The following is a 27,969-nucleotide window of genomic DNA, read 5'->3' as shown; positions in this document are numbered from 1 at the left end:
ATTAATGACGGTACCCGATATATATGTCACGGTTAGATAGAGAAACGGTGAGATAGAGAAACGGAGCGCTTGCCGTGCCGCACGGGGCGGAACAAGCGGTCGCCACAACAACGTCCTCCAGGTGGAGCCACTCGATTGTCCACGACATTGCAAGCGGCGCGAAGGCCAGCGGACCTTGGTCCTGCTCTTCGCCCCCGAGCGCCGCAGGCGCGAGTGGCCGCGAAGAGCGGGCCAGGGCCGCGCGGCCGGCGGAGCGCCGCGCGAGTTACGAAGCCGTGGTGAATGCAATCGTTATATTTATGCCCAGGCCGTAAGGCCTGGGCAAGCCCACGATAAACGCCCTGTCCAAGTGACTACAATGGAGCTAATGGCTAAGCTAGGCTAGGCTAGGCTAGGCTAGGCTAAGCTAGGCTAGGCTAGGCTAGTAAATAAAGAAATAGAGTCGCAAACGAGTGACGTCAGCGCCTTCACTATTGAATGGCTGCGTCGCCATCTGGTGGTGATTAGTGTGTGGTGAACTACAAAACGAGCGCTCTTACCACAGTCTCACTGAGTTACCCAAAATGACTGTAACATATATATATATATATCTTTTGAAAATAGCAGATCTACAAGCTCGCAACTTGTTGCATCGCGTGAGCTTGTATTCAGATTCAGATTCAGATTCAGATTTCTTTATTAACCATTGTGTAATACACATAGGAATTTGCTTTGGCATACTACATTTTTGCATTCAAATCAATTTTTTTTCACATATAACATAAACAAAAACAAAAACAAACAAACACAAAAACACCGACAGAACGCAACACGTAGTCACCACAGCTGTACAGTTGTAGATCGTCTATTTCCAAATAGCCAAAGTATGCATCGTTTTGTAGCCCTGTTGAGTGCTGTTTGAGTGCCCCTTTATGTTAGATTTATAATACTAGAAGCTTCGGGCGGCCCAGCGTCTAGTCGGCGACCTGGCCAACTCGGGAACGATGTAAATAGGGAATGAATGCCCCGCCCTTTAATGCAAACCCCATTATACCTGTTGTCATAGGACCCGTCTTGACCATCTGTTTGCCTGTGTCCATTTATGCCCATATATGGAGATATCTGTATCTGTCTGTCTGTCGGCGTCCATTTTATGTCCATATATGGAGATCACTGCAGATATAATCCTGGGTCCATTTTATGCCCATATATGGCCATATATGGAGATATCTGTCTATTTGCATCCATTTTATGCCCATATATGGAGATCTCTGTATCTGTCTGTCTGTGTCCCTTTATGCCCGTATATGGAGATCTTTGTGATTCTGCGTCCATTTTATGCCCATATGCCATATATGGAGATATCTTTTTATCTGCGTCCATTTTATGCCCATATATGAGATCTCTGTCGCTTTTTGTTTGTTTCTTCTTTAAGCATATGGAGATATCTGTTTATATGCGTCCATTTTATGCCCATATATGAGATCTCTGTCGCTTTTTGTTTGTTTCTTCTTTAAGCAGAATACGCAGCCTGCTTAAATCTGCATCATTCAAGTCATCCTCCCAGTCCCACGCTTTGTTGCTTGTCTTATGTTTGTCTTGTCTCTTTTATTTTCTTTATCTTTTTTGGAGCGGACCCCATTAATGCAAACCCAATATACCTGTTGTCATAGGACACGTTTTGACCATCTATCTGTTTGCCTTTGTCCCCACCCTTTAATGCAAACCCCAATATACCTGTTGTCATAGGACCCGTTTTGACCATCTGTTTGCCTTTGTCCCCTTATGCCCATATATGGAGATCTCTGCACACAGTACCGGTTGCGGAAAACTCTGATGTCAGACATCAGCTCCGCATACGGGCATTCATTTTATGCCCATATCTGGAGAACGCGCGTGCCGGTGGGAAGAAGGGTTCTCGAGATACGCGGATTACATACATACATACACATTCACAGAGATTTTTTGTTGACTCATGTGGAGTACGTGATGTCAGAGCCTTTTATGAAGTGATGTCACAATGAGTCAGCGCTTGCGCCGGTTTCCTCCGAAACACCTGATGTCAACAATCAGCTCCGCATATGGTGATTCCGAACGTTTCGCGCCGGCGTACGTGATGTCAGAGCCTTTTATGAAGTGATGTCACAATGAGTCAGCGCTTGCGCTGATTTCCTCCGGAACAGCCTGATGTCAACAATCAGCTCCGCATAAGGAGATTCCGAACGTTTTGCGCCGGTTTCGGAAAACCGTGCGTCGGGTCGGGTCGAGGCTCGGCACTGCACTCCGCGTCGGGGAACGCGCGTGCCGAATCTGAAGCCGGTGGGACGAACGGTTCTCGAGATACGCGGGTTACATACACGCAGAGATACATACACGCAGAGATTTGTCGCATTTATAGATAGATACTTGCTTTGTGCACTACTGATCAGGTTTGAATAGATGACCTGCCAGTAACATGCAAGTGGCAGAAGGGAGAAAGAGCATAGATGATTTAGTCAAGTTTCATAGATAACTGTTTGACTGTACTGTGTGTGCGTGTGTGTGCGCGTGTTTGTGTGTGCGTGTGTGCGTGCGTGTGTATGTGTGTGTGTCCGTGCATGTGTGTGTGTGTGTGTGTAGAAGTGTGGAGGGCCTGGTGGATCAGGCCAGAGAGTGGGAGAAGTCAGGAGAACACTCTCGAGCGGTGGAGTGTTACCTCAAGGTGAAAGATGGACCCAACGCCGCCCTGATGGAGAAATGCTGGATGAAGGTAACCACCCTGTTCTTACCAGGACGTCCAGTGGAGGAGTGCTTTGAGAATCATGTCCAGAGCACTTCTTACTAAACTGCGGAAGGCGTCCGTCAAAACAGCGGCCACCATTATTTTCAATGAACTAACCCAGGCGCAGGTCTGCCGCCTCGCCCGCCGCGCTGATATGCCCCTGTTCTATTTCTAGGCGGTGCCGCTTACAATTAGGAAAAGATTCAGATTAGGGTTACAAGAGTTAGAAACTCATAATGTGACGCCACACACACTTGTAGAGTACTTGCTATTTTCAGTGCATGTGTGACACCTTAACTCATGGGATGCCCACGAGGTGTCTACACGCCAATCTCTTTGATGTCGCTGGAGGCCCACAACGTTTTGACGTGTTTACTGTATTTACAGTATTATCTTTAAATCTCACCGTTAGGTTGGGGCTACGCATGGATGTAGCCCATTAGCCGCTAGTCGCTTCGAGTCGACGCTGAGAGCATCGCGCGGCCGTTTTTCTCCATATACTCCAATGCATTTCCCCATCTTTAACGCCCTTTATCTCTGATGTTTGTTGTATGGCTAAAACTGTGGCGGGGTGCGGCAAAATGTCCAAATTTTGATCGGCAATGAACAGTTATGATCAACACTGGTCCTTACAGAAAGTTACACAACAACATCCTGTCTGCGCTCATGTGACCAAGTGACGTCATGACGCATGCATTGACGCAGCAGGGCCGGATTCAATACAATGGTGGTGGGCCTGGGCAGCAAGAGGGGATAAATGGGGCAATCCAGGGGCACCCGATGTGTTAAGGTTAGGGTTTATAATGCCCCAGAAAAGAAGGTAAAAATGGCCATTATGAAATAGACGTTCTACAATCTCTAGTCATTTTCATGTCGCACAAGTATATAATACCAGTAAGACTCCCTAATCGGGAGATAACGATCGTAGCGGGAGGGAATATGGGAAATGGGACAGATCCATGTTGATGACATGACTTTAGAGATACTGTTTACCACTTTGTGTGATTTTAGGCCAAAATGTGTGGGAGCAGTGTTCAAAAATATGTTTTTGCAAAAATCAACCTGATGGTGGTGCTAGAAGAGGGCCATGTGAGAAATGAGGGGTGGAGGTTGTGATTTGCCATCCAAGGAGTGTGTGTGCAAAGTATGGCATCGATAGGGCTAACGGTGGTGGAGACAAGAGTAGTACAAAAGTGTGACGTGACGTGATGTGACGGATAAACGTATGTGTTTGTGTTTTCCAGGCAGCAGAACTTGCCATCAAGTTCCTCAGTGGGGATCGGGCGGTGGAGGTGGTCCACACGGTGGGACCGCGCCTCACACAACTCCAAAAGTACAGCGCTGTAAGCATACACACACACACACACACACACACACACACACACACACACACACACACACACACACACACACACATGTACGCGTGTGCGCGCACACACACACACACACACACACACACACACACACACACACACACACACACACACACACACATGTACGCACGCATGCACTCACACATTTCAATCAATATATTATGTCCACATAAGAGATACATTACAAGGACACCCATATTACAAGGTGCTGTAAATAATGTACAGTCAGCAAATCCTGGACAAATATCCAATATGGAAAAATACAACAAAACCATATTTTCTGCTGTAAAATGTATCACAATGCACAATTTTATCACAATTCTTTTTCACGTTGGTTTTTATGTTTTTTTCCAAGTTACTTGACAAAAACTAGACTCTCTGGGTTCCTTTTGGGAGGTCTAAATTGAACTTAACAAGTATGTAACTCTGACAGTATACAAATGAAACCAAGTTAAGTGGAGACCTTGACATTTTAAAGTTTGAGAACTACTGATTTAGACCAAAATGCAGGTTTAAATTGAATTCTGCAATGAATCTCTGGATTAACGATTAAACAGGATTTTTCACAAGGCTCCCTCAATTGTATCACGATATATACGATACCTCTGAAAAGGCATATCATGGAGACATCGTATGGTTGTATCGCCCACCCCTAGCAGGAAGCATCTCTTTTTCCTGTTTATTTCAGTGTGTGTGTGAGTTTGACCCCCCTCTTTTCACCTCACGTCTTTTGTTGTCTTGTGTGTGTGTGTGCGTGCGTGCGCGTGCGTGTCTCTCTCTCTCTATGGAAGGCTGCGGAGCTGTACCTGAACCTGGATCTCATTAAGGAGGCCATCGATGTTTTCATCCAGGGAGAGGAATGGAACAAAGCCAAGAGAGTGGCCAAGGAGCTGGACCCAAGGTTGTACGCACACACACACACACACACGCACACACACGCACACACACACACACACACACACACACACACACACACACACACACACACACACACACACACACACTAGCGACTTAAAGCCCCTCTAGTGACCTCTAGAGGGGCTTCTTCCACCCATTTGGATCAGAGTGGGGTTGATTGTGACGAACATCGCTGTCCCTGTGTCCTGCTCACTAGTGGGGCTAAAAGTGATGAAGGTGGAAAAAGGTGGAAAATATGAAATGTTTATTTGTGTGTGTGTGTGTGTGTGTGTGTGTGTGTGTGTGTGTGTGTGTGTGTGTGTTTTGCAACAAATGCTTTAAAGTGAAATAAAATAATGTACCATTAAAAGGTTTGAGCTCCACTGACATCGAAACATAGATTTTTCAAAAAACCTTAGAAGGATTTGAAATATTCAAAGATTTTCATGATTTTTCAAAAATAGCAGATCTACAAGCTCGCAGCGCGGCACTCGGTGCTGCGCTGTGAGCTTGTATATCTGCTATTGTTCAATAGTTAAAGCACAGGGGCCCCACAGTGTATCCTTGTACCCGGGGCCCAGAATGTGGTGTGACGCCCCTGCATACAACGTCACCAAATATTACATACTGTTACTCATGGGTGAATAACATCTTTCCTCTCACCCTGTCTGACTCCTGTCAGGTATGAGGAGTACGTGGACCAGAAATACAAAGAGCACCTGAAGAACCAAGGCAAAGTAGACTCTGTAAGTATCACTTATCAAGAATACAACCTGTTTCCATAGCAGTCACATTAGGCCTTTCTTGACATTCCCCCTTTTAGTAAATCACCATTGCTTTATTTAAAAATGTAACGACTGTGTGTGCGTTGTGTTGTGTTCCAGCTTGTGGGCGTGGATGTGATGGCAGCGCTGGACATGTATGCAGAGAGAGGCCAGTGGGACAAATGTCTGGAGACGGCCTCGAAACAGGTAAACAACGGCTTCATTAAAACCCATTTAGGCCTAGAATTATTGAATGCTTTAACCGGTGAAAAATAGCAGATATACAAGCCGAGTGCCGCACTGCGAGCTTGTAGATCTGCTATTTTTGAAAAAGTCGTGAAAATGTGTGCAAATCTTTGAATGTATGTATTTTCAAAGCGAACGTTTGCAACTCAAATTTTGCTTCTGGGTGGTCCCTGGAACTAAATATTTTGAGATGCGGGTCCATGGCCAAATACATATCATTTTGGGGGTCCTTCACATGAAAAGGTTCGAGAACCACTGACATAGTAGTCTCTCAAGAACAGACTAACTGAGCTCCATTTCAGTGAAAAGGATCTTTTCTTTGACGATGGCTGGCCAGATTGCTGACATAGAAACATAGGTGTTTCAAAAAGTCTTAGAAGGATTCAAAAGACACTTATAGAATCGGGTCAAAATTCAAATTTTCCCGATTTTTCAAAAATAGCAGATCTACAAGCTCGCAGCGCGGCACTCGGTGCCGCGCTGTGAGCTTGTATATCTGCTATTTTTCAATAGTTAAAGCATAAATATAATGATACACAATGATGTGTACCCGTTCTAAATGGGATAATATTATAATTAGTTCATTATGATTATTATTGGATGCCCCCGAGACCACTCGAACCAAATTGGCAATCATTAGTCACTATCTCTTCTATTGAGATTAAATGGCAGTTTCATAAGCAATAGAATGCATTCTGAAAATAATTTAATCATACTTTTTAACTCTCCTGATGGTCAGACAGAAGTTGTTTGCTAAATTGTAAAAATGTCCATGTTCTAAAATCGTCTCTGCAAGTCACTGAGTAATGAGGTCATAAGTCAGTGATTCTCTAGCTTTTTTATTTCAAGGGCCCCCGTTTGATATGATTTCCCAATTAAACTAAGAGTTTACTAATCTATTTGTACGGTATTGGAGTTAACAGACCTGTTAGGGTCCATTTGGTTCCTCAGAGACCCCCTTTAACACATGGGCTGCTCAGGTTTATAACATTTCTAGCTGTTGCTGCTGCCGCCGTTCACTCACGCTTTATTTTGAAGAGCCTCGGAAGCTTTGTGCGTGTGCACGTGGGTGTTCACTGACGATTGAGGAAGATAATCCCTTTGTTTACAAAAGCTTGCGAAACTAAAATCCAAACTGGAGCCGACCATCGCGTTATAGTGTCGCCGTGAAAACAATCATATCTCTGCTTCCCTGGCGTTCTTTTCACCTCATTCAGAGATAAAGCCCTTTTTATGTTTCAGAGTAGAATGGAAAACAATGCAACCAGCGCATGCCTTTTTTCCTCTCTCTCTCTCTCTCTCTCTCTCTCTCTCTCTCTCTCTCTCTCTCTCTCTGCTGCGGGGTGACGTATGGACTCAGGTCATTCAGAGGGCAGGCTGCAGCACGTACAGTTAACCCTTCGTTGTCTCGTCTCTGGACGAGACAACTCCTTTTGGCAGGGTGACATCTAGTGGCCTTAACTCGTTACTGAATGAGTTTGGCACCATGGTTGTTAACCCCCTCAAGGATCCCTAGCTGTCTCCAGTACCCATTGAGAAACAGAGGTTAACACATATTTGAAGACATTTCTTGTTACAGCGACCGTCAGGTCACAGTTACTATCAGAAACTCCACCGGCTGTCAGTCTGTCCGTCGCGTCACACTTTTCCCCTACTCATATCTCCGCCACTGTTGCCCCTATCCATGCCAAACTTTGCACACACACTCCTTGGCTGCCAAACCACAACCTCCACCCCTCATTTCTCATATGGCCCGGCCTCTTCTAGCCTCGATTCTTGCAAAACACGTTTTTGGACACTGCTCCTACAGATTTTTCCCTAAAATCACGCAGAGCGGTACACAGTATTTCTAGAGTCATGTCATCAGCATGAATCTGTCCCATTTAGCGCCACCATCAGGCCGATTTTTTTCATACACATTTTTGCACACTACAGATTTTGCCCTAAAATCACGTAAAGCGGAACACAGTATTTCTATTTGTGTATACATGTGACTTGACGCTTATCTCCCGATTAGGGAGTCTTACTTGAATATAATGTTGGTGTGTGCGCTCGTTGTTGTGTTTGTAGGACTTTAAGATCCTCCACAAGTACGTAGCGCTGTACGCCACGGAGCTGATCAAGGACGGGAAGCCATCGCAGGCTCTGGGTCTGTTCATACGCCACGGAGCACCGCCCAACACCCAGGTACACACCATCACACCCAACCCCCAGCTACACACAGTCACAACACGCACATTTAACATTCTCCACTGTTGTCGCTGTCTTAAATTGATGCTTTCGCTTCTAAAGGTGACAGTCTGACTTACACCATAGCCTATCATTATCAAAGGTCCACAGAGCCTATATATATATTGAAATGTTTTAGATAATACATTTCATGTGATCAATGTGAAATTTTGGCACATTCATAACATGAGATTATAGATATTTAGTATTTACATATAAACTGTCAGTAATTGGCCATTCTGTCTATATCCTATTCCTGCCTAGTCACTAGAGAGTATACTGTACATACTATTCATACTATAGATATACATACTATATTCATTTGTAATTCAGAGAGTATATAAATGTATCCGAATCCAGTAAAATGGGTATTTTACTGTGTACTCGTCTCTCTCATCAGAACTTCAACATATACAAGCGTCTGTTCATGGACTTGTTGAACCTGTTGGGGACGGATGCTGCCGAGTCGTACCGCATGTGGGCCGACCTCCGCGATGTGCTGCTGCTTCTGGTAAAAACAAGACACTGGAGCATCAAAATATTAACACAGCATTTTGACCCTTTCTGAGTTCAATTAAAGGGAAACTTCACCCCATTGTTCTAAGGCAGGGGTCTTCAATGTTTTCAGGCCAAGGACCCCTTAGTTGAGAGAGAGAGATGAAGCAGGGACCCCCACTACCTTTTCAGAGATTCCATTTAGTTTCATCGTTTGACAGCACAATCATCAGTGTATTTTGGATTCATGTCAATTTGTGTTTTCAGATATTTAGCCACTTGAATACACTTGACCTTTCACTTTGTACTTAGTCTGCTCTTTTCCCCCTCTACACCAAACCTCTTTGACGAAAATAGCAGATCTGCTATTTTTGGCTAAAGTTCTCAGAATATGGACGATAGGGTTCAAGTGGTGAAAATAAATGTTCTAATGTGAAGAGATCAATAATATTAGGTGGCAAAAAAATTATAGCATGTCTTCTGTGTATTTCTCTGTGTAATGTTAATGTCACTGGGTGTGGGAATCTACAGAATATGTACCGTATGTATTTATGTTTCTCCATCACTTTCCATGCCCACATTTTCCCCAGACACACACTTTACTTAACCCATTTAGAACGGGTACACATTATTGTGTATCATTATTTTATGCTTTAACTATTGAAAAATAGAAGATATACAAGCTCACGCTGCACTCGGTGTCGCGCTGCGAGCTTGTAGATCTGCTATTTTTGAAAAATCGTGAAAATTAGAATTTTGACCCAATTCTATAAGTGTCTTTTGAATCCTTCTAAGGTTTTTTGAAAAACCTATGTCAATCTGGCCAGCCATCGTCAAAGAAAAGGTCCTTTTCACTTAACTGGAGCTCAGTTAGTCTGTTCTTGAGAGACTACTATGTCAGTGGTTCTCAAACTTTTTCATGTGAAGGAGCCCCAAAATGATATGTATTTGGCCACGGACCTGCATCTCAAAATATCTAGTTCCCCCCCCCCCCCCCCCCCCCCCAGAAGCAAAATTTGTGTTACAAACGTTCGCTTTGTATATTCAAAGATTTGCACACATTTTCACGACTTTTTAAAAAATAGCAGATCTACAAGCTCGCAGCGCGGCACTCGGTGCCGCGCTGTGAGCTTGTATATCTGCTATTTTTCACTGGTTAAAGCATTCAACAATTCTAGGCCTAAATCCAGCCACAAGCCTCAATGTTCTAACCTCTTGCTAAGACTGAGAAAGATTTACAGGTTTATTTGTTTTGCTCTCCAGTGTGACAACCTCTCCAAGTCTGCAGAAGCAAACTCTCCAGCCCAGGAGGAGTTTGAGGAGATGCTGCTGGTTGCTCACTGCTGTGCAGCGAGGTCTGCTGCCAAGGGAGTGGATCAGCTGGTATGAGAACAACATGCATGCACACACACACACTGCTTACAGTATGTTAGTAAGAAACACTATCATATATCATATTTACATTATCTAGCATGTAGTGTCACATGATTGCAGAAATCATTCATGTGTAAGAACTGTATGTTTTATCGCGACCGAAGGTCGCAGTTTACCATGAGAAATGTCACAGCTTGTCTGCGTGTAGACGTGTACACATTTTTACGGTCTATGGGTTTGCTGCTCTGACATCACGCTCTGGCTTCACTGTGATGTCACACTAACAGAATCCCTGTTATGCCCATATATGGAGTTCCCTGATGTCATCAATATTAATGATGCCCTGTTAGAGAGATCCCTGTGATGCCAGGGGGAACAAATCCCTTTTATGCCCATATATGGAGATATGGAGATCCCTGTGATGCCAGGGGAACAAATCCCTTTTATGCCCATATATGGAGATATGGAGATCCCTGTGATGCCAGGGGAACAAATCCCTTTTATGCCCATATATGAAGATCCCTGATGTCCACATCCATGATGTCCACATCACTGTGGCGCGACCTTGCCCTTTAGGCGTCTTACTAGGATAAATGTAATGGGGTGGGGTTTTCTTTGAGCAACATCAGATTCACTCCTGTGTTTGCAGGTGAGCATCTCCACCAAGCTGTCAGTCTCTCTGCTGCGCCACACAGAGCTGGTTCCTGCTGATAAGGCCTTCTACGAGGCCGGCATGGCCTGCAGGGTAAGAACACTGATAGCAAAGTCACGCTACGGTGAAAAAGGTTCTCAGCTCCAAGCAAGTATCAAACTCAACATTCTGATCCAGTTCTTATAGAATCGGACACTTCTTTTCAGAGATATAGTGAACAAAAATGATTGGGATTTTATTACATTTTTGTATGTTTTACATACTGTGCTTGACCTCTGACATGTAAAACATCTCTTGACATCAGATTTGAATGTTCTTTTTTAAAGATTTATGTTTGGCCTTTTTTATGCTTTTTATTGGTAGGATAGTAGGCGGACAGGAAATGAGGAAATAGATGGGGAGTGACATGCAGCAAAGGCGGTAGTCGAACCCCAGGCTACTACGCCAGCGGTTTGAATTGTGAGAAACCTTTTCCCCAGTGTAAATAAAACACACTGAGTGGAAGGAGAGGGGCTTTGTACTCCTTTTTTGGTGACTCATATGATTTGTTGAACTGGGAGCTTTAGATTTTCCTCACTTGATCGGTAAACCCAGTGTATTGTGTCAGTGAATTTTTACTAGTGTACCCTTAACCCTTGACACAAAACACACACACACACACACACACACACACACACACACACACACACACACACACACACACACACACACACACACTGTGTGTTACACATGTCTACAGTTTCTGTAGTTGCTGTATTTTCATATATTTCGTGTTTTGTTTTGCTATGAGTGGAGTGCCCAAGACAGCACGCAGTGTCCTCAGTGGAAATGTGTCCTTCTAAAACGGCTAGTTCCATTCCTTGATTCTGATTGGCTGATTTCCCTTTAATTGCTGTGGTATATGAGACTATAACCCACACCTTGAAGCAGTTTATATCAAACCCAGGTGTGTTATTTCTTTCCACATGTGTTCCACAGTGCACCAATTATCTGCACCTGTGTTGTTGGCAAAAAAGCTGGGAACTACTTTCTTGCAGACCTTGTATTGAATTATTAGTGAAATAGAACAGTTTTAATTGGTGTCTTATGATTTTTCATGTTGGGTTGGAGACCTCTCAGCCATTATAAAATACGAGATAACCACATGCCTCTTGTGGCTTATTGCTTCATTTTCTGCTTCTCCATTCCCTCACAGGCGATTGGCTGGGAGAACATGGCGTTCATCTTCCTCAACCACTTCCTGGATCTGGCAGACGTGAGTTAGCCAATCAAAGATCACCTCTTTGCACAGCCTCCAATATCAGACACGTTTTTTTTTGTTTTGTTTTTTCTCAACGGAATCATGGACATGTGTGTGTGTGTGTGTGTCTGTCTCTCTCTCTCTCTCTCTCTCTCTCTCTCTCTCTCCCTCCCTCCCTCCCTCTCTCTCTCTCTCTCTCCCTCCCTCTCCCTCCCTCTCTCTCTCTCTCTCTCTCTCTCTCTCTCTCTCTCCAGGGTATTGACGAGGGCACCTTGGACGCCCTGGACCACTCAGACTTCCAGGACACTGACATCCCCTTTGAGGTCCCTGTACCCTCCAAGCTCCATGTCACCGTAAGACGCCCACCTCTGTTAACAGTTTGCTAGCCGAAATAGAATGGCTGTTGATAGATTAGCCGTGACATTTCTATTATTGTATTATGATCTGAGACATAATATTATGTTTATAAACATGAGCCCGCCACCCTTCCTTCTTGGACGTCGCCGTTGTTTTTTCTTTTTTTTCGATCCCCCGGGATCTCCATCGGCATAAAGTGGCGGTTTTGGCCGAGGCGTCTTCTCCCCGTGCGTTTTGCGTGCGTGATCCGTGTGCATATAATCCAAGCATATTGTCCAGGTATGACTGAACTGTCGATGTGACCATTTTGGCTAGCTTAGCCCTTAGCACTCCAGCTATGCTAATGTTATCGTCTAAACAGTAAACGGACGGCTGCTAGGAAGCCTCTGCATGGAATGGACCTGACGTCACTTCCGGTTCATGTCAGAGCAGCCATGAGCTATAGATGGACGAGCGGTGACTAGGGAAGGTTAGACAATCGCCGATTTTCGGATAAAAATCATTTATTTTGTTTTTAATGACCCAGTACGGTAAAAGACGGCGCGGCTGAGACATCCTTGCTCAGATGTCCGGTATATACCGGTTTTAATATTAAGGGGCTCCCCGTGGCTTGCAAAGTGTTAACCTATCTGCCTTAGTCAGAGCGTTCTGATAGGCTGAGGACATACTAGGCACTAACACAGGATGAATCAGCAGTGTTAGGAGAGTAGAGTTAGGCATACTGTATATACTGTAAATAAAGGCAAAATGATTTCCTAAAGTCAAAGATAGTGACAGATAGTGATTTCTTTTTTATGGATTATTTTCTGAAAATGATATGACAATTATGCTATGAGGCCTAACGATACACTGTAAAATTCAGAGTGTTCAATTAACTCTTGAATGTACCATATTGCACACATGCGCAGTATATTTGTGCGCTTGCACAGGTTTGTGATTTGTGATGGCAGCTGTTTTCCTGGGTCCATTTTCTATTCTCTCCGTGCGTGTGTGTGTGCGTGCGTGCGTGTGCGTGCATGTGACAGGAAAGCCAGCGCGAGGAGATCCGTGACTGGGTGCTGACCGTGTCCATGGACCAGCGAGTGGAGCAGGTTCTGCCGCGCGACGAGAGAGACACGTACGAGGCGTCGCTGATCGCCGTCAACAGCGGCATCCGCTCTCTGCCCTGCGTCATCACTGGTACATCACACACACACATTCATAATAATAATAATAATAATACAACTTTATTTGTATAGCACCTTTCATGACATGAAATGCAGCTCAAAGCGCTTTACAGAGCAGAAAATGAAGCACAAGTGCTTAACAGAGAAAAAGTAAAATAAAATAAAAAATACAGAATAAAAAGAAATAATTAAAATTATTACAATTAAGCAGAGAAATAACAATTTCAGAACAGTGCGGACGTCAATTAGCAGCACAGGGATTTAAACATTCAGCTAAAAGCAAGAGTAAAGAAATAGGTCTTGAGCTGTGCTTTAAAGCTATCCACCGAGGCTGCCTGTCTTAGGTGTAGTGGGAGTTTATTCCAGGCTGTCGGTCCGTAGAAGCAGAAAGCTGCTTCACCATATTTTTTATATGTCATTGTTGGCGTCTCAAGTAGGTCTGCACTAGAAGACCTGAGTGGGCGGGTTGGAACATATCTATGCAGGCAGTCATAGAGGTACGAAGGTGCCAGACCATTTAGAGCTTTATAAACAAGTAAAAGTATTTTAAAATCAATCCTAAAAACAACCGGGAGCCAGTGTAGCGATGCTAAGACTGGAGTAATATGTTCTCTTATCTTAGTTTTAGTTAAAACTCTGGCTGCCAGGGGTGTTGCACCAAATTCTGGGCCCTGGGTACAAGGATTCACTGCGGTTTCTCGGACGAGTGGATTTTTGAACCATCACTAAAAGCCCCAGGACAAAAATCCACTCGTCCGAGACAGTTTGCCCTCCTGGCCCCCAAGCTGTGGAATAAAACTCCCTGTTCCACTTAGAACAACGGACTCACTCGCTAGCTTTCGCCGTGGACTGAAGACTCACCTTTTCAAACTCCACCTAAACCCATAGCACTACTGAAACACTCAATGACCATACATGTACAGTAGCTAGTTAGCATTTGTTTTTAGGTTTTTTTAGAATCCTTTTTTTCTTTACTGATTATAGTGTTGTTGTTTTTTTATTGATATTCATATGCATTTGTTATATTGTTGTTGATGTTCTGACATATTATCTTGTTTATTATAGTGATGTATTATCTGCTTATTGTAAGTCGCTTTGGATTAAAAGCGTCTGCTAAATGCCTAAACTGTAAACTGCGGGGCCCCCATGAATGTTCTTCATAGGGGGGGGGGGGGGGGGGGGGAAGAGCTGCGCTGCCAGCTTGTAGATCTGCTATTTTTAAAATCTTGAACATTTGTCTTTGAATATTTCAAATCATTCTAAGGTTTTTCAAAAAAACCTATGTTTCTATGTCAGTGGTGCTCAGACTTCTTCATGTGAAGAACCCCCAAAATGATATGTATTTGGCCACAGACCCCGATCTCAAAATATTTAGTTCCAGGGACCCCCCCCCCCCCCCCCAGAAGCGGAATTTTAGCTGCACACATTTTCACAACTTCAAAAATAGCAGATCTACAAGCTCGGCACCGAGTGCCGCGCTGCGAGCTTGTAGATCTGCTATTTTTCAATAGCTAAAGTAATTAAGGCCCCTCCACCTTGGGCCCTAGTAACTCAGTCCCACTCAGTGGTGAAAGTGGTTTGAAATTCTTGCCGGAACTGTCCCAAAATTGGCCGCGCGGCGAAGCTGCGCGGCCGGAAAAAATTGGGAGGCTCTAACCCCCCAAAACCCCTGAAATGCATAGATAACTGCATTTTGGCATAGTTATACACACAATAAAAACACTACAGGTCCTACACCTGAAAGGCAACGGCATTACACTAACTGTAACATGAAACATGATTGAAATCCTAAAGGAAATAGGCCTATCTATAATAAGACTCTTCATATTGTTCATTGTTCCATACAGAAGGGTATAGCAGTAGGGCTAGCAGAATCACCTAAGATAAGATAAGATGTTTATGGTCACTGTACAACAACATTTTGTTTAGTATATCCACATAAACACATACAGTAGCAGCATCAACAAAGAAAGAAATGCTGATAGAGCAACATTATTCTATCCTGTCACCATATCCTGCTCTCTTTTTTGTTGTCACCCCAGGCCCCCACACACATGTAATGCATGTTTGAAAGCTCTACATTCCAGATAATATAATATATTATTATTAATATTATTATAACCAGTTATCTAAAGTAACTAAGTAGTCTACATTTACTAAAGTACTGTATTTAAGTACAGGTTTTAAGTATAGCCTATACTTTACTGGGGTATTTCCAAAGATGCAGAATAGAATCATTTTGGTCTATTCTGCAGCTTAAGGGTTAAGGCTGCATCGCATGCAGGCACCATGGCAGGCACAGTGCCACAGACACGACGAGTCTCTCCTAGAGATGGGATTTATGGCTCTTTGAAGTGAGCCGGATCTCTAGGATCCGTTCCTTTCAAAGAGCCGTTCAAAAGACTGGCTCATTCGAAGGAACGGCTCCCTACTGTGAACCGAATCCTATATCGTTCATTTCAAAGAGCCGTTCAAACGACTCGATTCGTTCACGAACGTCCCACCTACCCGCTCCGTGTCAAACACTGAAACAAACCGAATCGATTACACTGACCTACACAAACCCACGGGAATAATTTAGAAGCACTTTATCAGAAAATATAGTCTAACTAGTAACACTTGTGTAGCCTACTGTATGTTAATCTGACTTTAGTATAGGCTATTGTTTTCTTCCTGGACGTGCGTTTGTGGCAGGTTATTTTTAACATGGGATTTTTGACAGCTGGCTTCTCCCTTTCTTAACGGAACTCCGTTCCGGCTCCAAATGTTTTAACGGAACGGGGGTTCCGGCCGTTCCGGCTCACTTTCACCACTGGTCCCACTAACCCCTCCCACCCTTGTAAATGGTAAATGGTGCATTTATATAGCACTTTTTATCCAAAGCGCTTTACAGAGATTGTGCATTACATTCACCCATTCACGCACACATTCATACACCGGTGGCGGAGTTAACCATGCAAGGCACCAACCTACTCACCGGGAGCAACTAGAGGTTCAGAGTCTTGCCCAAGGACCCTTCGACATTAACTCAGGGGGAGCCCGGATTCGAACTGGGAACCCTTCGGGAACCCTTCGTGCTCTAATAGCGGTTTCTCTACCCCTGAGCTATGGGCCCTAGTAACTCAGTCCCACTAACCCCTCCCGCCCTTGTGACGCCCCTGCACACATTCTCAACACCAGACTATTGTTTCAGGGAGGTAAGAATGAAGCAGTGCTGGTGTTAGTTTCTCCTGCCTCTGATTCTCAGCATGGTATTCATGGATCTGTTTGTTCTCTCTCTGTTCACCCCAGGCTACCCGGTGTTGAGGAACAAAATGGACTTCAAAACCCCAGGGAAGGCGGCCAACAAGGACGACTGGAACAAGTTCCTCATGGCCACCAAGGTGAGACAGACAGACAGACAGACAGACAGACAGACAGACAGACAGACAGACAGAAGGAGGGGATGGAGAGTTACCCTGGATTTATTGATTGATTGATTGATTGATTGATTTATTGATTGATTGATTGATTGATTGATTGATTGCAGTATTTATTAGAAGTCTGCATAGGGAAAAGGTACAGTTTCATGACAGTACAGTTCACTGGTACAAGGTCAACTAAAATGATACACTCAGGAAAGCCGAGGCTTAGGTGCCCACCAGACTAGGCGCGGTCACCGCCTCCTAGTAATTCATTTTCAATGAGAGGAGGGCGGCTTTTTCGGCCGTTAGTTTATAAAGTGATGTTGATATATTTTGAACAGCAGTGTTCCAGGAAGAGCCCGCCAGATTTGAAAATAACTAACTTGAAGGCTAGCAAATTGAAAATTACATCTGCTCTCTAAATTGAAGCATTTTGACTACATTTTAACTTTCAGTATGCTTAGGAAAATAAGATGCATATTTATTTTTGGTAGGAAATCCCCTTTAAAAAGCTTAAATTCCTTATTTGTACTAACAGTTCCAACCTGATTTATTTGTTCTTAACTCAACCTCTGCCAAAAAAATACCCCTTTGTAGGGCTTCTCTGCCATGCCCGAGGAACCTGAAGATTTAATAAGCTTTAATTAAAAAATAATAATTTATCGAAGCCGAACTAAAATAGGCCGGAACTAATGCTCCGGGATCGGTTTCTACACGGACACATTATGGAGCGGACCGATTAACATTGAGGCCGCAAACCGGAAGCGGATGGTCCGTCCTCTATTACGGCCCGTTAGCTTTCTGTGTAAACACCACGGCTTACAGATGGAGAACTTATTGATCAATTGAAAAAGTACGATGGGAACTGGATTAGCGCCCGCGTTAACAGGTAGGAGAAGCCAGCAGTGAAAGACATAGAAAAATCTTCGGGCTCCTCGGCCGTAAACTACGAATGAGTTAAGTTAATTAAGCTATGGGGAGTTCAGTGACCTCAAAGGACTTTGACGAGTTATCAACTCAACACAAACAACCGTATGAAGCTTTCAGTTTGAAAAGAAAAGAACTTAAGCGGCCCAAACCGCAATTAACGTGAGCTGTGCTGTGAAGGAGAGTTTTAGGGGTGCATTAAGTGGGGCCCAGGAGAGTTTGAATAAGAGCGGGGAAGATTCCCATCCAGCCGTTCTCATGATGCAGCCTCTGCTGAACAGCATGAAGCAAGGACCTTGTTTGATTCATAATTGATCCACACCTTTGATCATACTGCCTCCCCCCCCGCCCCCCCTCCCAAACACACACACACACACACACACACACACACACACACACACACACACACACACACACACACACAGACACACACACACACCCACACACACACACACACACACACACACACACACACACACACACACACACACACACACACACACACACACATGTTCGCAACCCAGCTCTGATATGCTGTAATAGCGTATGAATCTTTAGAGACCTTGGCTAATGATGGTTCACTACTTTATCTCATCCTCGCTCAGCACGCAGTCCTCCCAACATTTCACAGGTGTGATTAGCAAAGTAGACCAGGGGTCTTCGACAGGGGGTCCACAGGACCCCTAGTAGGGGGTCCTCAGAGTTACTACAGGGGGGCCTTCGAATCTTTGATTGATGGGATAATTGTTTTAAATTAACAACTTGAACCCTCACATCCCGATTCTGTGGAGAACTTCAGCCAAAAAAAGCAGATCTACAAGCTCTCAACGCCTCGCAGCGCGAGGCGTTGAGAGCTTGTAGATCTGCTTAAGGTTTACTTAGTATCGACAATTTAAATGTCTGAAAGAAAAACACATTAAAGGAGTAGTTCACCCCCAAAATGACTTTTTTTCTATTGATTAGTCACGCCATGGAGACTGGAGTTCAATAATATTTTTAGTTTTTTGTCGCATTCCTAAGACAAAAATGTGATAACAATAAATTTACCCCCATTCGTTCCCGATGGGGACCCGTTTCGAAACGGGTCCCCATCCGGAATCAATGGGGGTACATTTACTCGAATAAAATTTGTCATAGGAATGTGACAAAAACCAAAAAATATTATTGAACTCTACTCTCCATGGCATGAGTAATCAATAGAAAAAAAGTCATTTTGGGGGTGAACTACTCCTTTAACACAAATCCAACACTGACAGATGACAGTGCTGTCAAACAAGTCTATGAATCTAGCTGTGAAATCGAATATGTAGAGGGGGTCCCTGCTGTAACTCCCTCTCAGCTAAGGGGGTCCTTGGCCTGAAAACGTTGAAGACCCCCTGAAGTAGACCACACTTAGCCCTCCTGGTTCCCAAACAGAGTAGACATGCACGCACGCACACGCACACACACACACACACACACACACACACACACACACACACACACACACACACACACACACACACACTGTAAAAGAGAAATATGGAGTCCAATCCAAGGTGACGAGTTGTAGATGTTTGATTTATTTAGAGAAAATAGCAACAGGTCCATTTAAACAGAATATGACAATCACAAGGCTTCAACCTTGTCTGCCCTAACGGCCTCATGGCCTCAGTCCAATCCCACCGCTCCCTGGGTACAGTTCCTTATACAAGTCATACTGTCAGCTATATACTCTTAAGGCCAGGCCTACCAAACAGAATCAAATGGTTATGTTAAACCCCCACCCACAACATAGGAAGACATAGGTGACAATACATTACGAGAACCAGGATATAGGAACTCGCATCACTGTGCTATGTCAAGAATATGTTAACAGCCGCAGGACATCCACTCATGCATTGTGCCCCGGGAAACAGTGACACCTAATAGTCACACAGTATGACTGACATAGAGTCATAGATCAAATAATATCTTTGTTCATTAAATGTTTTACTACACACTTCATAATTTCCATGACGACACACACACACACAGACACACACACACACACACACACACACACACACACACACACACACACACACACACACACACACACAGACGTTTTCACGCGCAAAATACACTCTCATCTGCACCACACAACAAGCAGCATACCATGTGTCCCTGAGTGTGTTTTTTGATTGGTTGTTGCACATGTCCCTCCCTCTTTCTCTTCCAGACCACTCACAGTCCAGAATGCCAGGATGTCCTGACGTTTATCAGCCAATGGTGCGGAGGCCTGCCGGCCTCGGGATTCTCCTTCCATTGATTGGCTGTTGGACACAGGGGTGTCACACTGAATTCTGGGCCCTGGGTACAAGGATTCACTGCGTTATTTTGTGCTTTTAACTGTTGAAAAATAGCAGATATACAAGCTCGCAGCGCGGCACCGAGTGCCGCGCTGCGAGCTTGTAGATCTGCTATTTTTGAAAAATCGTCTTAGAAGGTTTTTTTTTTAAAAACCTATGTTTTCTATGTCAGTGGACTGGTGCTCAAACTTTTTCATGTGAAGGACCCCCAAAATGATATGTATTTGGCCACGGACCCCCATCTCAAAATATTTAGTTCCAGGGACCCCCCAGAAGCAAAAGTTTAGTTGGCTTAAAAAAAAATATTTTCACAACTTTTCAAAAATAGTAGATCTACAAGCTCGCAGCGCGGCACTCGGTATATCTGCTTATGTTTCAATAGCTAAAGTATAAAATAATTAAGGCCCCTCCACCTTGGGCCCTAGTAACTCAGTCCCACTCCCCCCCCTTGTGACGCCCTTGCGTGCTTGCACACACACACACACACACACACACACACACACACATGCGCGAGCGCGCGCGCACGCACACACACACACACACACAGCACTCCAAGCCCCCCTACTCAACCCCTTTATACCTCGCGCTGCCATCTCACCACTCTGATGTTCTCTCCAAACCGCCGCCCCGGGCTTTGAAATATTTAATCCATCCGTCCGTCCGCGCTCTCCCTTCAGACCTCTGGCCCCTCCTCCTCCTCCCCCTCCTCCTCCTCCTCATATCTCTCTATCCCTCCTTCTCTGCATGTCGTCGTTGTCGGGTGAAAACCTTGTATGTCCAAAACCGTTCGTTTTGCATTTATCATTTTAAAAAACGATTTAGTGAAAACAGCCAATCTACAAGCACACAACGCCTCGACACCGCGAGGCGTTGTGTGCTTGTAGATCTGCTGTTTTCACTACTTTTGTGCGACTGCCTTGTATGATGACGCAGGGCTTTACTTTGCGAAAGAACGTACAAAAATTCAACTTGGGAGATACGAGGTTTCCACCCGACAACGACGATATCGTGGGTCCTGTTAGTGGAGTGCAGCGCTGCTGCCTGCACACGCTGGCTCTTAACACATCTTTATGGGATCTTTATAGACAATCCTCTGCGGTCCCGTAGTTATCTAGAGTGGAGCCGCATCTCCCAGCAGTGGTTTACTGGCGAGGAGAGTCACCGTTCTGCTTCTAATCCAATGTGACAACAGCGTGGGGAGTTTTGCGCTTAGGAACTGTGGCCTGCGTTTGTTAGGCCTGAGTGTACGCCATCACGAAGACTGTCATTTCCTTGACAACAGACACGAGTGACGCAACCAGCGCATTTATTAACGTATTTTTTTGTGTGTGTGAAGCACTCTTAGCATCATTTCATAATCACGGTATTGACCCAGCACTGTGTGCAGAGTTATATTTCAGTCCTGACGCCGTTGACACGATCGCAGTCCCCGAATGGACTCCTATTGGCCAGTCAGCCCGGAGTGTTAGGGCTTCCGTGTCACCATGAAAATATTTTGTACATTTTTGAGCGCCAGTTGACAGATTGCATCATTCCTGAATCCCTGCCTTCTTGTCATGTATTCAGTTTCTGCCCTTCTCTCTCTCTGTCTATCTCTCTCTGTCTATCTCTCTCTCCCCTGTCTCTCTCTTTCTCCATCCATCCATCTGCTCTTCGAAGGCTTATTACTTAGGTTGACATGGCTTAAACTTAAAACCAAAGTTTTGTGTTAAAGATAAGACCATAAATGCCTTTGTGTAAAGCAGCACGATGTATCATTTCAGCATGGACACCGTCTCACCTGCAGGATGAAATGACGAGTGGAAACTTCTATGTACAATACCGTTGGTTTTGTATATATTGTTTTTAAATGATTTAAACTAGCTAACTAGAAAATAGCAGATCTACAAGCACACAACGCCTCGCATCGCGATGCGAGGCGTTGTGTTCTTGTAGATCTGCTATTTTCACTAGTCTTGTGCGATATTCTTGGAAGGTGAAGCAGGGCTTTGCTTTACGATAAAACATACAAATTTGAAACTCGGTGATGTAAGGTTTCTGCCCGACACTGACGATATAAAACGTAAACTGAGGGGGCAAGATTTACAACTGAGGGTGAAAGAAAGGCCCCCTCTGGTACCCCCGTGGCAGAGGGGCCTGCATCGACATCACAATGTACACATGATGTGCAGAGTGACATTGCAAAGGATAGTTATGGCAAATCGGTCCAGTCAGTCACATTGGAAGAAAACATTTCTGCTTCTTGCTAGAAAATGATAACTAGCAAGGTTCACATTTTTCATCATGACTAATCTGGAAGAAAAACATTACAGTCCATCTGATAAATAACACAATGATTTAATGACTTCTTGGAAACTGGTTTTACATGCACATTATGCATCCACAGAGGTTGAGTCAATCAAAGTATTGAACAGCTGCCTTATTTGCCCCTCGAAACTTCTCCTAGACGTAAACATATCTTGTTAAATCAGGGGTCTTCAATGTTTTCAGGCCAAGGACCCCTTAGTTGAGAGACAGTTGAAGCAGGGACCCCCAAAACCTTTTCATAGATTCCATATAGTTAATCATTTGACAGCACAATCATCAGTATTTTTGATTCATGTCAATTTGTGTTTTCAGATATTTAACCACTTGAACCGTTAATACTTAAAAAACTTGACCTTTCACTCTGTACTTAGTCTGCTCTTTCCCCTCTCTACACTGAACCTCTTTGCAGAAAATAGCTGATCTACTGCGAGCGGTTGTGAGCTTGTAGAGCTGCTATTTTTTGGCTAAAGTTCTTAGAATATGGACACTAGGGTTCAAATGGTTAATATAAAAAAAGGAGAAAAAGGTTTCTATCACACAAAGATTTGGAGGACACCCTGTTGTAGCTCTGGGGACGCCCTAGGGGTCCCGTACCCCCTGTTGAAGACCTCTGTGTTAAATTATGTAATAACTGTTTTGTAATACATTTAGCAAAAAAAACACACAAATATTTGTCGCAATATAGTTCAACCTTACCTTTGGCTTTGTGCTTCAGAAAAGGAGATTGTCATGCTTTCATTTCATAGCACAAAACAGCATCAGTGCTCACCACTAGAGGTGCTGCTGAGTGAATACTGTCTTTCTATTATGTGTGTGCAGGGGTGTCGCACCAAATTCTGGGCCCTGGGTACTTTAACTATTGAAAAATAGCAGATATACAAGCTCACAGCGCGGCACCGAGTGCCACGCTGTGAGCTTGTAGATCTGCAAGTCTTTGAATATTTCAAATCCTTCTAAGGTTTTTTGAAAAACCCATGTTTCTATGTCAGTGGTGCTCAAACTTTTTCATATCAAGGACCCCCAAAATGATATGTATTTTGGCCACGGACCCCCATCTCAAAATATTTAGTTCCAGGGACCCCCCAGAAGCAGAATTTGAGTTCCAAGTGTTCGCTTAGAAAATACATATATTCAAAGAGTTGCACACATTTTCCTGACTTTTCAAAAATAGCAGATCTACAAGCTCGCAACGTGGCACTCTGTGCCATGCTGTGAGCTTGTATATCTGCTATTTTTCAATAGCTAAAGTATAAAATAATTAAGGCCCCTTGGGCCCTAGTAACTCATGCAGCCCCCCCCCCTTATATGACGCCCCTGTCTGTGTGTGTGTGTGTGTGTGTGTGTGTGTGTGTGTGTGTGTGTGTGTGTGTGTGTGTGTGCGCGTGTGTGTGTGCGTGTGTGCGCGTGCTTGCGTGTGCGTGTGCATGTGCGTCTCAAGGACAGTAAGAACTTAATATTGTATGAAAGACATACAGTAGCCTAATGGAGTTTGGACTTTGTTGGACTTGACCTATAGTGCACTGCACTATAGCTTTCATGCATGTGTTTGTTTGATATTGAATATTTTTTGTATAGTAAAATTAAATAAAGATACTTTCCTTCCAATAATAGAATTGCACTTAATATTTGTGATGTATTACTATTCTTGACATGAACTGTACAGCAGGGTACAAGGGGGCCAAGCTAAGTAGCATGCTAAACGTTTGCAGTTCAAATGAGGGGTTTTGTGCGGGTATGGTTAGACGTCCTATTTCCTATAGTCCACTATAGCCCCTTTTCGACTGCAGCTTTAGCACCACACTACACCACACCGCATACAAATATCTACATTTTCCATTACACAAAAGTACCCCTATCGGTAAGAAACAAATTTACCCTTTTTAACTGTGATTATAATACAACATAAATTTGTATTACAACTATCCTAAATTATAATACACTATAATGGATTATAACTGTGATTACAATACACTATAAAGTATTAATGTATTACTATGATAATTATAATACACTATAATAGATTATAATAGTGGTTATAATACAATAGAATCCATTATCAATTACAACTATATCCTGGTGGTCTAAATGAAAAGTCAGTGAGTGATCAGTCATTATGAATGTATGTGTTTGGCCATGTTTGGCCTAGCTCAGACCTACTCTGGAGTGGATACTTTTTAGTACCACGTTTAGTACCACTTTCACACCACTTTACCCAGGTCCTTGTAGTGGAAAACCTGGCACGAGTGGGCGGTATGGAGTGGTGTGGTGTTGTTGGGCCATGTCAGTGGAAAAGGGGCTTATGTATTTTTCCTTAGGCTACTTGGGTAAACAGCGCCGTCTGGTGGATCAAATTCTGAGAGGCGTGTGTACATAGTGTTGGCTAGTATTGTGAAAGGTCGTCCGTTTTCTTTAGAAAGGTTCATGACCTTGACTCGGGCATTGGCGTTATTATGGCGCAATACTCTGTCAAACGGAACCGCATAATGATAATCTTTCTTTGACACCGAGCAGATATAGACTAACATTTCTAGTCAAACATAAAGGCCTGCTTCCCTTGCTAGAATTACGTTAATAGATTGGGCTACTCGGTCGAGAATGGCAGGAAATTCTGGGGCATTTTCACGAAATCATCCACAGTCCACACACAACCAAAAGTCCTCCAAGGTTGCAACCCAGATGTCTTCATTAATGAAAATCCCATCGATGCCCTCAGACCATTCCCGAAGTGACATAAGGCTATAGCATAGACTTATGTGGAACCAAATCACTTCTGTCAATCTAAAATAAAATAAAAAGAAGGGGGAACAATCGCTTTAAAGCCGGGAAGAAATGTATAATTTCAGAGATAGACATTAGGCTGCATAGACCTATATTATGATTGTGCTTTGCTATATTCAACATAAGGTATGTGACCTCGCCATATAGCCAGGCTATCCTATAGGTCTACTCTCTAAAATCGTTTTTATTAAATAGGCCTATATTTCCAACATTAAATGCAATAATGCCTTATTGCACTGTCTGCAGGCTTAAGGCGGGCCATGGCGCTGTCCACTCTGGGTGCCTGACTGTACTGTAGGTCTATAACGCACACACGTCCAGCTACTTTACTGCCTCTTAACATCCGCAATCAATAGAAAGGGCCTTTATGATGAGGAGGAGACTGGCTTTGTCAAGTGGAGACTCAAACAATTTCCGGACTTGTTGTGAGTTAAGATGATTAGCCTCAGCCTGCCTCTCAAAAATAAGATCCATCTGTTGTCTCCACGTTATGGAGATTGCAAACATGATCTGGACTGCATAGACTATATTTGCATGGAATATGGAAATTAGTCCCATTTAAAACACCTTTGTTCTACACAATTTCGATCTTTTATTAACAAGTCATGCACATATCAATGACATTTTACAACAATCTAGGCTTTTGTGTTTCCTATTTCACGTAAAGAGGAAGGCTTGATGGGCTTGCGCTGCCAAAACCAGGCTCAATTCAATTGTGTAACAATTATTTAACTTTCCCATTTCCTGCCTTTTTACGCATCCCTTCACTTGCAATATGCTATCCTTCATATAATAATATAATAATAATAATATGCTATCCTTCATTTAGCAGACTGGCTGCATAATCATCCTTTCCTGGACAACCAGAGGCGCCAATTGGGTATATGGTAAGGTATGGCAGCTGCCATATACCTTGGTTACAACTTACAAGGGAAAAAATAAAATGTTCTTAAAATAAATTCTTCCTGCCTGATGCTAAGTTGTACTGGTGTCTTGGGCGCGCGTGCCCAAGACACCAGTCATGTTGCCATACCTCAGCGTTTGCTGAACTGACGCCACTGTGGGCAACCAAAGCCATGCATGCGGCTCTATTTGGGACATCAGAATAAACAGCAGAACCGAACGAGGCCTTGCAGTGTGTTCTTCTCCACCCAGATCAGCTGCTTCTCTCCGCCCAGAGCTTAAATACACACCGAATAGATCACTGAATGGTTGACAACTATTTGGTGTAGCCTATTTGGCCTACAAAATCCTGAAGGCAAAGACCTTTAACCTTTGTTTGAAGGAAAAATACGCCCCTTGCAAATATCTGATACCGTGCAAATACATGGGTCTAAAAACGTGGCAACGAATATACAGACTCCTTAAATGGCAATGTCTTTTGACGATATTTGGCCCCTCTCTTGGCATTCACCGCGTGCCTTAATTGTATGGACATTTAAATCAAGGTCCGCTGTGAACACGAGGAGAAACGGGCCCTGCTTCTCCGTGTAGCTGCTGTCCCGTTCCGTTCCGTCCCGTCCCGTCCCGTCCCGTCCCGTCCCGTTCCGTCCCGGGCTGTTTGGTCAGATTGAATAACGACCACCACAGTGTGAAACCATACAGTCTATCTATCTATATGTGTTCCAACGGCGCTATAGCATCACGGTAACGACTAACAAGTAACAACCGCAACCTGCATTGCGTGGAAATGGAGGGCTTCGTCATGAAGCTGCAGCTTTACCACGCTGGCTTTACTGCGCAAAAAAATGTAGGACTTTACCGGCACGCACTGTACTGCAAAACCTGCAGGCTATAGGCTACGCGTCTATAGGCGGTCATAGGGCCTACTATCAGAGGCGTCAATTGGGTATGGCAACTTGGCAAGACATGGCAGCTGCCATACCTTAATGGCTACAGGAAGACAAATACATTGTACTTCTTAAAATAAATTCATCATGCCTGTTGTTTGCACCAGTCATGTTGCCATACCTCAGATTTTGCTGAACTGACGCCACTGGTCATCATAATAAAGCATCATTCTCCAATATCCAACAATAGCCATAATGCGCATGCATCTTATATTTCACCATGGCATTAATGATACAATTGCAGGGGATGAAGATGCTAGAGAATAGCCTATAGTATATCCATGACATCCAAAACACGTTTAAGGTGACCATTTACCTCCGTATAGAAGCCTACACAGTAAAATAGCGTATAGGAAGGACCTTTGATGACCGTGGCCAGGTTTGCAGGCCGCAGAATGACCAACAGAAAGATAACGGGGCTCCGCAGTTTGGTCGCTCAGCAACTCCCTTGGATGAAGGAGTAGCCTATAGCCGAGGCTTTAAAAGAAAAACCCCGCCTGGCGTATTATAGGAGGCTATAGCGGCCCATCTGGAGGCTCTAGTCTCTCATCATCAGCTATGCCTACGCTAAAATGCTAATGACCTACATAGGATAGGATGGCTCATGCAAAATGCAGCAGCAGAGGTTGATGCGGGGAGGAGGGGGGAAGCTCAACGAGATGTCATCCACTGCGCCTGCACGCTCTTTGTGTGTGTGTGTGTGTGTGTGTGTGTGTGTGTGTGTGTGTGTGTGTGTGTGTGTGTGTGTGTGTGTGTGTGTGCGTGCGCGCGCACGTGCGTGTGCGTGTGCATGCGTGCTGGGACAAGGAGGGGGGTCCCACAGTGCACCATCATGTAGAT

The 27,969-nt window shown here is 44.0% G+C and overlaps 1 protein-coding gene across 1 annotated transcript in view; it reads left to right on the top strand.

Moving 5' to 3' along the window:
• LOC308300503 (intraflagellar transport protein 172 homolog) overlaps positions 1-20,154 on the top strand; it is a gene marked incomplete at both ends in the record, with an annotated part of 87,921 nt that extends 67,767 nt beyond the window's left edge. The window contains 14 exons of the mRNA XM_080744346.1: positions 2,599-2,728; positions 3,985-4,083; positions 4,905-5,014; positions 5,693-5,756; positions 5,895-5,981; positions 8,091-8,207; positions 8,650-8,760; positions 10,008-10,127; positions 10,768-10,863; positions 11,966-12,025; positions 12,265-12,363; positions 13,393-13,546; positions 16,825-16,916; positions 20,065-20,154. Coding sequence (XP_080600472.1) covers positions 2,599-2,728; positions 3,985-4,083; positions 4,905-5,014; positions 5,693-5,756; positions 5,895-5,981; positions 8,091-8,207; positions 8,650-8,760; positions 10,008-10,127; positions 10,768-10,863; positions 11,966-12,025; positions 12,265-12,363; positions 13,393-13,546; positions 16,825-16,916; positions 20,065-20,154 — 1,429 coding nt within the window. The remainder of the gene's footprint in view (positions 1-2,598; positions 2,729-3,984; positions 4,084-4,904; positions 5,015-5,692; positions 5,757-5,894; positions 5,982-8,090; positions 8,208-8,649; positions 8,761-10,007; positions 10,128-10,767; positions 10,864-11,965; positions 12,026-12,264; positions 12,364-13,392; positions 13,547-16,824; positions 16,917-20,064) is intronic.
• Positions 20,155-27,969: the final 7,815 nt, after the last annotated feature.

Source organism: Nannobrachium achirus (genome assembly GCF_963921795.1).
Source record: "Nannobrachium achirus genome assembly, chromosome: 16".
In the NCBI taxonomy this organism is placed as follows: Eukaryota; Metazoa; Chordata; class Actinopteri; order Myctophiformes; family Myctophidae; genus Nannobrachium; species Nannobrachium achirus.
The sequence above is the reverse complement of the archived record's forward strand: the minus strand, read 5'-3'. Positions and strand labels throughout refer to the sequence as shown.